This window comes from Babylonia areolata, chromosome 21 (genome assembly GCF_041734735.1).
Source record: "Babylonia areolata isolate BAREFJ2019XMU chromosome 21, ASM4173473v1, whole genome shotgun sequence".
In the NCBI taxonomy this organism is placed as follows: Eukaryota; Metazoa; Mollusca; class Gastropoda; order Neogastropoda; family Buccinidae; genus Babylonia; species Babylonia areolata.
The window spans coordinates 4,160,716-4,175,630 of record NC_134896.1 but is presented as its reverse complement, the minus strand read 5'-3'; the positions used below and the strand labels follow the sequence as shown (position 1 = coordinate 4,175,630).

General features: G+C 43.4%; 1 protein-coding gene across 4 annotated transcripts in view; it reads right to left on the bottom strand.

Moving 5' to 3' along the window:
- The window catches only part of LOC143295885 (uncharacterized), a 100,723-nt gene extending 86,975 nt beyond the window's left edge, over window positions 1-13,748 (bottom strand). For 3 of the 4 annotated variants that reach the window (XR_013057086.1, XR_013057087.1, XM_076607559.1), the window contains exons 1-4: window positions 13,536-13,748; window positions 5,107-5,315; window positions 4,133-4,232; window positions 1,400-1,617 (exon numbers count right to left, since the gene is read on the bottom strand). Coding sequence is in view for 1 of the 4 variants with exons in the window: in XM_076607559.1 (XP_076463674.1) it covers window positions 1,400-1,617; window positions 4,133-4,232; window positions 5,107-5,298 (510 nt within the window). In the remaining 3 variants the exon portion in view is untranslated. The remainder of the gene's footprint in view (window positions 1-1,399; window positions 1,618-4,132; window positions 4,233-5,106; window positions 5,316-13,535) is intronic. The other variant, XR_013057088.1, reaches the window with a different exon arrangement.
- Window positions 13,749-14,915: the final 1,167 nt, after the last annotated feature.

The window sequence follows — 14,915 nt, the reverse complement described above, 5'->3', positions numbered from 1 at the left end:
TTCTAAGAGTATGAGAGAAAGACAGAGAGAGACAGAAACAGGGACAGAGACACACAGACAGAAACGGAGAGAAGGAAGACAAATGTCAGCACACCTTCCACATGAAACATATTCATCACAAACCACCACTCACTCCTTTTCAACCCCTATCTGTCTATGATGTCATTCTTATCAATTATAGCTGTATCTATGATGTCTTGCCTATGACATCACACCATCTCTGACTCATCAACCCCACAGACTTTCACAAGACCCCTAAGAGTAAGGCCCCAGGAGACCCCAAGATCCTAAGGTCGATTCCAGCAAGCTCAAACTACTCTCACGTTTAACTCCTGCTGAACAACAAAACTGAAAATGGCGGGAAACAAGGCAGCTCAATAAGCAAGCATGGCTTCAACTGCAAGGGGAAGATGGTTGCTGTACTAAGTGTTACTCTAAACATAAAAAAGGTACAGAAGACAGTGGACAGAGAAACACATAACTTCACAAATCTCTTGAAAAGACACACAAACAGAACACATCAGACTGAGAAAAACACTACATCCAAAAACCCCTTCACAAGCCTGAATGGTGGTCTATCAATTGTGTGCCCATCTATTCAGTGAAAAATCTTGAGCTCATGTCTCTTCCACCACCATACTCTTCAATACTCAAACTGATCAAAAGATGATGCAAACGTCCTGAATTTGCACGGCTCCACTTCAGCCAACTGCATTGTGTCAGTACAGTGCCACTCTTCCTTTTCTCATGTTTTCTGGCATGTGTATACAGTGGAGTGATGGCCTACAGGTAATGCGTCCGCCTTGAATCATGGCTCAGTTGCCAATATTTTCTACCCCTCCACTAGACCTTGAGGATGCGACGATAAAACGAGTTCCTGTGTGCAACATGCACTTAGCACACGTAAAAGAACCTATGGCAACAAAAGGGTTGTCCCCTGCAAAATTCAGTAGAAAAATCCGCTTTGATAGGAAAAAGAAATAAAACTGCACGCAGGAAAAAATACAAAAAAAAGGGTGGCGCTCTCAGTTTCGCAGCACGCTCTCCCTGGGGACAGCAGCCTGAATTTCACACAGAGAAATCTGTTGTGACAAAAAAGAGAAATACAAATACACAAATCTGTTGACATAAACTAATATTTTCAACAGAATTATGTATCTCCCCAGTCAACTCTGGTTGGATGGATTCTGTTAGGTCTGGTCAGTGCATGAGTAGCCTCATTGCATTTTACTGTGAACTGAAAAACTACCCTGCACCCAGAGTAAAACTTTGGAGGGCAGGGGGAAAAACTGCCCCCCCCCCCCCCCCCCACCCCCATGCCTGGCTCAACCTTGTGACCTTTGCTTCCTAAGGCCACCGAGACCACTGCACTAAAAAAAAACACCACACACATTCTCACCTCAGTGTAAGCCCGTTTCAGATGTGAAGGCGGTGACACCCTTCCTGTTCCATCTTGATCATCCCCTGAAGCGTCCAGTACATCCTCATCATCTTGCAACATGTCAGGGGGCAGGTGCAGACGGAGATCAGAGTTGTCTGCTGGTGAATTTCTGCTCTGTTCTCCCCCCTTCGAGTGCAGCTTTGTGTTACCACTGTCCCCAAGTTGGCCAGCAGTTTCTGTCAGCATCATCAACACAGTGACCACTGTCTGCTGGGTCCAGACTCAGGACTAAACAAGTCCGGCTGGTTTAATAGTTTCTTTATTTACACATTTGTAACTTTATCATTACTGAATCTACTTTCTTGCTGCTTTCTTTCTTTCTTTGTTTTAAATAAATGAAAAATACTGTATTCTTGAAGAAAGAGACTGTTCTTCCTATTCCTTCCATAATGAACAACATTTGGAGGAAGGTGGCAGAATGGTTAATCGCTTATCTGCCAGCAAAGTGTCTGTGAGGGTCTGGGTTTGAATCTCGCTCTCACCCTTTCTCCCAAGTTTGACTGGAAAATCAAACTGAGTGTCTAGCCTTTCAGACGAGACAATAAACTGAAGTCCCATTTGCAGCACACACTTGGCGCACTGAAAAAGAACCCATGGCAACAAAAGTGTTGTCCTCTGGCAAAATTCTGTAAAAATGAAATGCCCTCTAATAGGTACACAGATATGGGTCATGCTGCTGGTCTGGCATCTGCCTAACAGATGTGGTGTGGTGAATATGGATTTGTCTGAATGCAGTGATGCCACCTTGAGAAACTGAAAATGAAGAACTTTTGGTCTGACGGTTGTGTATAATGAGCTGTAAAAGCTGGTTTGAGCCATGCTGTGTCATTACTGTCACAATGACACTGAAAGGCTTAATGGTGGGAAGTGGAAATTTGATCCATACTGTCAATTATTTTCGCCACTTGGGTCTTTTCAGCCATCAAACAATCCTGCAGTCTGCAGTGTAATATAGTTCTCTGTCATTTAATCAATGTGGCAGAAAAATAGGTGCATATCTTGTTAGTCATAAAATAAAGACTTTTCAGGTACACCTGAACGTTTCTCTCTGCATACCATTCCAGTGCCAGCCTTTTCCTAAAGTACCAACTTCGCATCTGATGTGGATTGTATTCATCCACAACCACACCCTTTCTCACCCCCACAAATCCTGGACTGCATTTAGCACTTTGTGTGTGTTCAAGGGGGATCACTAACAGCAGATTTCTGGACAGAGCTGACTGCCAAAGAGCTATTACGAGCGTAATCCCTTTAAATAACCACCAATCTCTTTCATGCAACAGTTGTCTCCCATATCTTTCCAAGCTGCTATCTCATTCTCCGTCTCTGAGATGCACCAGCTGTGGTAAATGCATACTTCACACAAACAAAGCTATTTTACTTCTTCAGCTTCTTCATTCATGGGCTGCAACTTCCACGTTCGCCTGTATGTACACAAGTGGGCTTTTAAGTGTATGACCATTTTTACTCCACAATGTAGGCAGCCACACTCCGTTTTCAGGGGAGCTATTTTAGTTGATTTCTATGCATCTGAAATCTGATTAATGTCATCCCAAAGTATAAATTTCAATTTCATATAAAAAAATTTTTTTTAAAAGATGAAAGAAGGAACATAAAACAGGAATAACTATCCCGACTCTGCCAAACACAAGAAAACAACAAACTGACATCTTGTGAAGTCTGGTGATTTTACTGAAACAAACTTTAAGGAGATAAGTTATTCCTTTTTGAGGGTGATAATTTTTCAATATTCACACACACACACACACACACACACACACACACACGACACAAAAACACAACACACGCACAACCACAAACAAACATGCACACAAGAACACATATGATATATACAACTGTGAACACAACACCTATGCACCACACACACACACACTCACTCTCTCTCTTACTCAAAGATGTACATTCAAACTCACAGATGTACAGAATGGAGATTATTTTCCAAACTAAAACTTACACAGAATCACCACTGATCAGTTTTTACCAAAATGGAATGAAGCTATTCCTTTCTTGTTTGTGAACAGACACACCAAAAATACCTCCTTATCATATCTGAGCCATCCTTGTGTGCATTCCTATATATAACTTATAAGCACAATAGAAATCAGAAAAGACCACCAGCAAACAACCACATCAACACAGAGAGATTACCCCCAAGAAATAATGAATGGCAGCATAAACTGCAAGGTTAAAAACAATCATACACAGACAAAACAACATAGGCTTAAAAATAGTACCAGGTCATACTGATCATATCTGGAATAACCTTCCACATCATTTATGTTCATCTGACTCCGTCTCTGCCTTTTGCTCTTCACTAAAAGCTCATCTTTTCAAAGCATGCTAGGTTTCCTACTTCTACAACAACGCCCCATACCTGCCAAGTCATTTTGTGTGTGTGAGGAATAAGAGAACAGGGTAGTTAGAGAGAGGGGAGGGGGGAAAGAGAAAGAAAGAGTGGTCATGAGTGGTTCATGTAATTTCTAACTTTTTCTTTCATGAAAAACACCCTCAGCTCTTAGAGAGAAAGTGCTGGTAAAACTGAACATTATCATTACTGTTATTCATGTTGTTATTACTGTCATGATTATTATCATCTTTTTTTATACTGTTCTTATCATTATCAGCAGATCCTATGAACTATTGTAGCATTATCTGCCTATCACAACACACCTGATGGGTTGGAGTTTGGAGGCTGATCAGAAGTCAGTTTATCAGGGCCCACCTCTTGCAGTAAGGACAGCAACACTGACTTGAAATCCTCGAAGTACACCTGCTGGGCAAGAACATATAGTCAGACATGCGCACACACACACACATGCATGCACGCACTCACACACACACACATACACGTTCATCAAACACACATACCCTCTCACACACAACATACACACACAGTGACACACACAAACATTAACACACACACACATACACACACACACATTTATCCCTCTTTCTCTCTCACACATACGATGATATATCATAGTTCATACATACACACACATACACATCGAGGGTGTAGACCTATACAGGTTCAAGGAATACAGGACATGGAATGTAGCAGGGCATTATGTAAAAGATTCCTTGGCAAAAATGATGTTTAGATTTGTCTTGGAGGGGAGACTGTGTGGCCTTCTTCAGCTGTCTGGACACAGTACACGGCTGGTGCATCTTTGTTTGTGTATTCTTCATTCTTGGATGACCAGGCAAATGGTCAATTGTTATAGATCATTTAAACTTAATGTCAGAATAGATTTTTTAGTAATTTTACCAAACATGATATTGGAAAGCCAATAAGTGCATCCCCCCCTCCCAAAACCTTTGAAATTCTGCCCACAAGTCTGAATGGAATGCATGCAACATCTTGACTGCTTTGTTTGTGGTATTGTGTGTATGTGTGTGTGTGTGTGTGTGTGTGTGTGTGTGTGTTACTGTGTATGTGTGTGTGTGCAGCATATTTTGTGATTTGTTATGTAATTATTCATATCTGCAAATTGTAATACTGTATTTACTTTTATGTCCTCGTGTGCTGCTGTGTGGTGTAATGCACATTATATTGCCACTTTTCATGTGAGGCGCTTTGAGCACATTATATGGGGAGTTAGCGCCATATAAGTACAATGTATCATTATCATCATCATCATTACCTTAGCACCGACAGAGGATCTGGTCAGCCCCAGTTCCCTGTACAGCCGCTCTTTGTGGGGCTGAAGGTGAAGCTGGCGACACAGGCGCTCGAACTCCAGCAGGGACAAGAAGCCCTTGCCCGCTGAGTCACAGGACTGGAAAATCTCCACCAGTCTTTCCTGGTACATGGCGCAGTCATTCTCCTCGCTCATCTTATGTCACCTGCACTCTGAAGAAAAACACCACAGATACAGATTATATTTACTATCTATATATTTCACATATATAAATGCACAGACGTTAATATTCACAAACAAAGAAGCAAATACACTTGGTACTGTAGTTTGTAAACACATCAACATCCCTTTTCAAAAAAATAACTGTGGTGGTGAAAAATCTCTCCTGTGTATGATTATTTAATCAACATTGTTCACTTGCAAGATAATTCTTTGTAGACTGTAAGTGGGTGTTACTTTATCATTTTTCATGGTTACTGAATAATCTGACAAAGAAAAGTAAGAGTTTGACATGTTGCAATATCACCTTTTCTATACAGGACCACAAACTACTATAGTAATTTGTAACATTGACAATAAAGTTCTATAACCAATGGGGTTTAACAAGTTTTGGTTCGGGTCCTGGTTGGAGTCTTGAAAAACATTGTTTTTAGTTTGATGCTCCCAAAATGTATTGAGAGAAACAATCACAACTCCCATACTGCAGGCTATGAATTGTTAAACCAGATGGGAACACAACTTTCACAGTACACTCTCAACGCTTGTGAAATAGAGAGGAGGAACATAAAGAGTATATTCTCATGTCGCGTTAAAACGGTGACAGGAACATGAGGAGAACAGCTGGTAATAAAAACACTGTGTTTGTTGGCTGTGCTGCGTAACCAGCTGATCTTTTAAAATGTTGATCTTTCATACAGTGTGAATGAAGGTACACAAAACAAACAACGAAAGCATTGTACTATTTACTGGAAAAAGGGTGAACAAAAGCTGCTTCAGGTGGAGCTACCCAGAATACAGCAGAGCCTAACACACTGCTGTACTGCTAAGAGGCAAGCTGTCACTGACTGACTGGGCAAACAATGAGTTGGCATACTGGCAGGAAAGAGATAAAAACTGCTGCCGAAACTAACAGTCAATGGCTGAATGAGTCACCAACTGATCACCAGCTGCATAAGTTAATAAATCAAATTGAAAATTTGTGTGGTTTTTGCATTATTTACTCATTAAATCGCAAAAGGTGTCTCCAGTAACTGAGCTAAAATGCCCGTCAGTTAACAAGTTAGTTTTGTATATGTAAGCTTGGACAGATCCACAGGAAATACATTACGGAGGCCAGGGGTCTTTGTATGGATGAGGTTGTCTGTATAAATATCATGCAGTACATATATATATTTTATACACCAGTACAGTGTGTGTGTGTGTGTGTGTGTGTGTGTGTGTAAATCATTATATAAATAAATAATTAAATTATATACTTTTCACTGATTCCCATGAGATGCGAGAACATAATCCATATGATCTTTAACTGATATTGAAATGGAACTGGGCACAGGTGAGTGTGGAAGGCTGAATAAACTGCAATTTCAGATCAGTATCTGTACACGAATATGGTTTATTACAAGCTCAACTATGACTGCTTGGAGTTGAGGCAGATCATAGGCATTAGGCTTTTCCAAGATTGGACAAATTGTATTTATATACCTCAGCATAACCAGCATGTATTTTATCTAATTTTAGGGTTAGAAACTCCTGGACCTATTTCAGCAGCATTAAAAAAAGAAGAAGAAAAACTCTTAATTGCAACGTATGTGTTATGTATCATATACATCATGCAATGCATTCCACAAACAGTATGCAATGTTTTGGCATATAATATATATGTATGAGTGTAATAAATAGCACACAAAGTACTCAACTAACAGTTTGTAAGGTAAAAAGAATTGAAAATTTATTCATGCCATGAAGCAGAACCATTGGGTTTTTTTCTGCTCAGCTCATGTTTTCTATTAACATGGTGCATTTAGTGCTTCCCAGTCCCAACTCATGTCTTTTCATATCCTCTCCGCCCATACCGTATGTATTGAGGATACTCTGACAGAAGAGTTTCTTGCTGCAGTAGTCATTACATGAGTTGAAGAGTTCAAGACCTCCCTGGGTGCAAGAGCAGAACATAATAATGATAATAATAATAATAATAATGGTATTTATATAGCGCTGAATCTTGTGCAGAGACAAACCAAAGCGCTTTTGCACCAGTCATTCACACGCATGCATAACTCTAAAACTGTAGAAACTAAAGACAGGAAGGGCAGGCAAGGGGGGGGGGGGACTATTTTGGGAAGAGGTGGGTTTTAAGGCCAAACTTGAAAGAGCTGAGAGTGGAGACTTGATGAAGCGAAAGAGGAAGTTCATTCCAATCGCAAGGTCCAGAGACAGAGAAAGAATGGCGGCCAACAGTCGAGTGTTTGAATCTGGGTATGCGTAAACAGAGTGGATCCGAAGCTGATTGTAGAGAGTGAGATGGAGTGTAGAGGTGAAGGCAGCCACAGAGATAGGAAGGGGCAGTTTTGTGAATACATTTATAAAATAGAGTGCTGATCTTGTACTTTATTCGGTGTGAGACAGGGAGCCAGTGGAGATGTTGCAAAAGAGGAGTGATGTGCTCAGATCTTTTCTTTCTGAGGACGAGTCGGGCAGAAGAGTTTTGTATGCGCTGAAGGGACTGAATGGATGAAGCAGGCAAACCAGACAATAGAGAGTTACAGTATTCAAGGCAAGAGAGAATGAGAGAAACGACAAGTCTAGATGTTGCGTCAGTGGACGATCTGAACAATCTGGTGGAACATTTATTCAGTCCCAGTCAAGATCTTGCGTGGAACACAATGTCCTTTAACGTGTTCAGTATCTTCCCTCTGAAGAGAAGGCTCAGGAAATGTAAGTTCAGACTGGTGTGGCCATAGTGTTGGACTGAGTGTAGCTTTGAAGCAACAGGCATTGGCGCAGTATTGACCTTGTCCATTGCTGTCCTGAACTTTTAGATGATCTCCTGCATCTCATTTTTCATGTCAAAGAGGTTGATGAATTCGGGAAGGTCTGTCATGTTTGTATGTTCACATTGAAACTGACATAAACTCACGTTTAAATAGTTTATAAGATCAGGGGCATAGCCCTTGCTACTGGTACCATGTAACCCAGTACTACCTTCCGCATGTTAAGTCTCCCAACGACAGACCAGGCGGAGGAGGAAACTTTTCCCAACGGCTGTGAAGGCGGAAGAGGATGACCAAAGGGCAGGGGGAGCTCTTATCCTCGGCTGGAAGTCCCTCCAGGAGACAGAGCTCTGAAGGAAAAACCTGCACCTGCCGAGGCCATCCTACACATGGCAGTATCTGCAACTGTGGGACTGTCAGCGTAGGTAGGCGAGAGAGTGGGGAAGGGACTGTACAATTCCTCCTCACTAAAAAAAGTCACCTGTGCTGGTCAGGCAATCAGGCTAATGTCGGAATGATGAGCTAGCCCTTCAACACCCAGCTTTCCCAAGCTCTGCGGCGATGGAGAAGTGGTAACGGGGACAGGCAGAGGATGCTGCTGGCAGTTCCTAGTCATGACTCTGCACACAGGCGGCTGTGGGGTGAGGTCGTCCGCCGTAGACTGGGGCAGATGCAGTGCCCGTATCCTCCCACAGTGTCAGAGCAGCCCTTTTTAGGGACAGCACTGCTCTCCCCACATGGGGAAGGGGAGATAAAAGGATCCCCAAACAAAGCCTGAACTCACCTAGTACCTAGTAGGAAACCGCACCTACTTGGACATCCAACAACAGCGGTCGAAAACAACAAAAGAAAAGAACCAGGAGTCATGCCCTGACTGTGGGGGCCTGGAATGTTCGCACCCTTTTAGACAAAGACGACAGACCAGAAAGACGCACAGTGCTCATTGCTAGAATGCTTGATCGCTACCAGGTGGACATAGCAGCCCTGACCAAAACCAGGTTTGCGGGTGAAACCCAGCTGGAGGAAGTTGGAGGGGGCTACACCTTCTACTGCATTGGGAAGCCAGATGGCACCCCAAGAACCTCAGGCGTGGGCTTTGCCATACGAACCAAACTTGCACGACAGCTTGACAGCCTTCCACATGGGATAAACGACAGGCTGATGACCCTGCGTCTGAAGCTGTCCAAGGATCGCTTCTCCACAGTCATCAGCTGCTATGCCCCGACAATGACCAACCCTGTTGACATCAAAGAAGCTTTCTACGAGGAGCTCAGCCGCACCATTTCAGTGGTAGACAGAAAGGACAGGCTGATCATCCTTGGGGATTTCAATGCCCACGTCAGCGTGACCTTCTCCTTGTGGCCAAAAGTCCTAGGACAGCACGGCACTGGCAAGTGCAACTCCAACGGACTGCTTTTGCTCTCACTCTGTGCGCAGCATGGACTGACCATCACCAACACCCTCTTCCAACAAGTACAAAAACACATGGATGCACCCCTGCTCCAAGCAATGACACATGCTGGACTATGTGATTGTCCAACAGAGGGACAGAGGTGATGTTTCCATTACACGCTGCATGAGAGGAGCAGTCTGTTGGTCAGACCATCGCCTGGTACGCAGCAAGATGAACATCAGACTTGCACGCAAGCTCCAACCAGCCAGGCAGAAACCCCCTAGGAAGCTGAACATCCACCGCCTCCCTATCACCAAGGACGTGCTGCAGCAGCAAATTCAAGTAGCTCTCCAAGAATTTCCTGCATTGACTGATGTAGAAGAGGTATGGAGCACCTTTAGAGATGCTGTGTACACAGCAGCAGCTGACACACTTGGCTTTGTACAGAGGAGCCACAAAGACTGGTTTGACGAGAACCACTCTGGAATCTCCAAGCTCCTGAACACACTGCATATACGGCATCAGGATCACATTTCCGATAAAGACTGCCAGAGGAAGGAGAACCAGTTCTTGCAAACCAAGCAACTTGTACAGAAGAGGCTGCGTGAGATGAAGAACACCTGGTGGGATAGAAAGTCCGAAGAGCTTCAGTCCACTGCTGATGCTCACAACATGAAGACCTTCCATGATGGTCTCCGAGCTGTGTATGGACCGAGAGTCACAGGATCAACCCCTGTCCGAGCCTTGGACCAGACCACCCTCCTGACAGACAAGAAAGACATCCTTGCCCGCTGGGCAGAGCACTTCAACGCCCTCCTCAACAGGGACTCGTCCATATCTGACGAGGCAAATGCAGCCCTCCCACAGCTACCAGTCAGTGACTCGCTAGCTGCCCCTACCACGAAAGTTGAGACCCAGAAGGCCCTGAAGCTGACAACGTCAGGAAAAGCACCAGGAGCGGATAGAATCCAGGCTGACATCTACAAGCATGGAGGCGAGGTGCTGACAGGCAAGCTGACCGTCCTGTTCCAATTTATCTGGGAGAGAGGGGAGGTCCCCCAGGATTTCACGGATGCTTCTATTGTCCACATATACAAACGGAAGGGCGACAAAACATCCTGCAATAACCCCCGTGGAATCTCTCTCCTCTGCATCGCCGGCAAGATCTTCGCCTGCATCATACTGAACAGACTGGTTGACCATGTCTCCAACAGTCATCCCTGAAGCACAGTGCGGCTTCCGCTCAGGCAGGGGAACATGTGACATGGTGTTTGCTGTATGCCGGATGCAAGAGAAGTGCCGTGAGCAGAACAAGGAGCTCCATATGGTCTTTGTAGACCTAACTAAGGCCTTTGACAAGGTGAACCGCCATGGTCTGTGGAAGATCCTCCTAAAGTTCGTCTGCCCAGAGAGCCTTATCCAGCTGATTGCGTCTTACCACGATGGCATGCAGGCGAGAGTAAAGGAAAATACTGACATGTCGGATCCGCTCCCTGTGGTAAATGGAGTGAAGCAGGGCTGCGTCTTGGCACCCACACTTCTCCATTCTCTTCTCTGCCATGTTGATTGACGCCTTCCAAGACTGTGACTGGGGCATCTACATTCAGTTTCGCACAGATGGCAAACTTTTCAACTTGCGGCGACTTCATGCCAGGTCCAGGGTGTTTGAGGCACTGATGAGAGAGTTCCTCTTCGCTGATGACTGCGTGCTTGCTGCAAACACCCATGAGGACATGCAGTTCATTATGGACAGGTTCTCAACCTCCTGCAGGCGCTTTGGACTCACCATCAGCCTCAGCAAGACCGAGTCCATGTACCAACCGGCGAGCTCACAGTGCCAGCTACGCTGGACAGGACACGCTGTCCGCATGACAGACAGCAGGATCCCAAAGATGCTTTTGTATGGCCAGCTGAAGGAAGGCCACCGTGAACTTGGAAGACCCTGCAAGCACTTCAAGGAAACCTTGAAGACAAACCTCAAAGCCTGTGACATAGACATCACTTCCTGGGAAACTGATGCCCTTGACCGCTGTCGCTGGAGGATGCTGTGCTCTAGTGGCATAAAGACGTTTGAAAACAAGAGAACGCTGGCCATTAAGGAGAAGTGTGAGCAAAGGAAGTAGGGCTCAACTTCTGGAGACGTTTTCCCTTGCAACACCTGTGGGAAGTGCTGCGCATCCAGAATCGGCCTCTTCTCCCATATGAGGACACACACTGACAGATAAGCCTGCCTGCCTACTCATCCGTTGGACCGATGGGAGACTCCATCATATTTTACTGAGGCTACAAGTACAATTAAAGAACAGGATTAGTACTCTGACATGTGTTAGGAAGGAGGAAGCCTGCCCCTAAATGAAATCTGCGCTCTCTCTGTGCTCACATTTTTTTGTTCTGGGATGCTGGGAAAGTCTGCAACCGCCAGGTATAGGCATTAGCATGTTTATACTTGCAGGTTATAAAACTGTCCTTGCACTTCCACCTCTGGGATGGCTGTGCTGTGAGTACTGGGCACGCTGTTGCTGTCTGTGAAGAGCTGAAACTTGTGATGCTTCATCTATGTCGGTGAATATGCATGTACTTGTCTTGTTCTTGGCTGTCTGGTCACTGGATGTCTACCTCATGTGTGGTCCTCATGTCCACATCACCAACATATCCCTGCACAGGCTTAGAAGTTCTGGGTGTGAGATAATCCTGACTGATTGTCAATATCCTGTTCAAAGATTATTATTGACATGAACAGTTCTGGATAGTTATCGGCTTAGTTATTGGCTTGGTCAGACCATCAACTGTCTTCACCTGGAATGTTGAGTAAGTGCAACTCAACTGTAAACATACCAGCTACTGTTGATCACATGCTCTAGGTATCCTATAGATCTCTCTCACCTCACTCATCACCAGTCTACAATGAATACTCCTGGAGACATCTTTAATGTCAATGAAACCAATCTTCGCTGATAAGTAATTTTTTCAAGAAAGTCATTGATGTCAGAATATCAATGCAAGCCTAAGTTAGCTTATTCAAAAACAATCTGACAAATACTGCTAAATCAATTCAAGAAATTCAAAAACCCTAAAGTAGGATTTATGTTTGTACAATACATATTATTTCACACCATGCAAATATAATATATTCGAGGGGATATGATTCAGGTGCACAAATAAAGCTGGTTTTTACGATGTTGAGCTGCCAAAGTGTGAATTTATCATATGGAAGAGACCTACCATGATACACCTTGAAACTTCAAAAGAACCGCCATAGGGGCTACTTTTTTTATTCACCAGACTGTTTCCTTTGGGGAAAAAACTGCCAGTGTGATGACTGCCCCCTCTGTCAATGCTTTCAAGAGTCTGTCCACTCTCTATATACCTGCGTGGCAAGAAGAGGCAGTCTACATACATTACTGTGTCCACAGAATTCATCCAGCCTCTTTAGCCGGCTACGCATGTTGCTAGTAATGCATTTTGTTCCACAGAATGACGAACAGGTCCTTTGACTCATTTTTGAGGGGACCTCAAACCACATGTAAGTCAAGTTAAGACATATATATATATATATATATATATATATATATGTATGTATGTATGTATATATATATATATATATGTATGTATGTATATATATATAATTTTTGGTAATGTCCTGTTCTATCACTCATTGTCAGTTCTTACTAAATGTGTTTTGCAATTTGTTCCCTTAGATGTTCTGTTCCTAGTATTGCCAAATCACACAGTGCACTTCTGACTGGTGACAAGACGGACATCTTGATCTTGATCTTGTTAGACGCTTGAGGCCTGGTAGTGGCCTGTTCGCCCTTCTGAAGTCGTCACTATTCTAAAACCTTGCATGCGTGGTTATGACATGCCAAGTAAGTTGGCTTCAAGTTTAATTGACAGGGATTTTACTGTTTTTACTGTAAACAGCAAAGGATCAACGATCATTGGGGCACAAGTAAGTACACATAAAATTACAAAACACAGTAAGCAGATCGCCGCGTGCCAACAATGAGTGTATTGATTGGTAATCAAGCTGTTCAGTCCTGCAGACCTACCGTGCTCACCCAACCGTTGCTCTAGCAGGAAAAATGTTTTCGAAGCAGACGAAGGCAAAAATGACGGAGAATGCACGTCATGACATCAGGTATTCCTCCTTATTTCACTGGGAATTCGCCTAAAAGTAGAAATTCACCAAAAACAAACATGAGATTGCCCACAGGTAAATAAGTAACACATGTCTTCTTTGACTTTTGTTTACGGCAACATGGTCTTGCACCGGAAGTATTTACTGTCCCGGAAACGTTAACTTTAACCCCGTAGAGGTTATGCTCATGACCAAACTCGTTATCTTTCCATTTTGACAATTATTAAATCTATCCTCACGACAGAGGTGCCATCACAAGCGCTTGAGGAAAGGCACTCTTGTGTGTGTGTGTGTGTGTGTGTGTGTGTGTGTGTGTGATCAAACTGATAGCTCGCGCCTGGGTTAGCTCAGGATCAAAACTTCGTTGCAGTCCGTAGCCTTGGGTAGGCTCACCAGCAGGATGAAAATGTCTGGCAAGGTTGCAGTAGCCTTGGGTGTGGTAGTCTCTCAAAAAAAAGCACATGCTATGTGCGCACACACACACACACACACACACACACACACACACACACACCATAGACACTAATATCTAGTGGGAATTCTACTGTCTATGCACACTCACACACACACACACACACACACACACACACACACACACACACACACAAACTGAAAAAAGTTGATATTTTGGCTAAAAAAGGAGCTACAAGTTCCATGAGGGAGTTAAATTGAAATATTTCGCTTTCACTACAGGAATGTTACATCATGGTAGAAAAAGTCCAATGGTCAAAATTTCGGCTTGAACTGAGAAAAAACAACACCGGTACATAAAAATAGACAGAAAATGTATGTGGTTTCATGGGAAAACATTATCAAAATGATTTTCATAAGAGGCAAATCATTTCTCTAATCTGCAAATGGAAAATGAATTGTTTGAGACCAAGTATGTCGGCAAAGTTTCTTGCATCTGTGGTGCTCACATAACAGCCGATCATATATACTCAGTGTAACTTGGCATATGTGAAAGTCTCACATCCCTGAACTGAAATTATCTTCAGTGTTGGCAATCTTCAGCAGTCCATTGCTAATGTATGACTTTTAAAAATTCTTTTGTGTGTGTGTTACACTGGTGCAGAAAATGATTGATTTACGTGCACGCACACACACTCTCACGTACTCGCATATTATACACAGTAACCAGTTTCAAATTTTACCGAAAACGTTGATATGTTTAACACTTTACAATCATCAACAGGTACTTCTCTTGTTTAGTTAACGACTTCTCTTTTATGAAGTCAATTTAGTAATCTTCCTTAAATGTTCTTCTAATTATTTCCAACTCACGATGCAA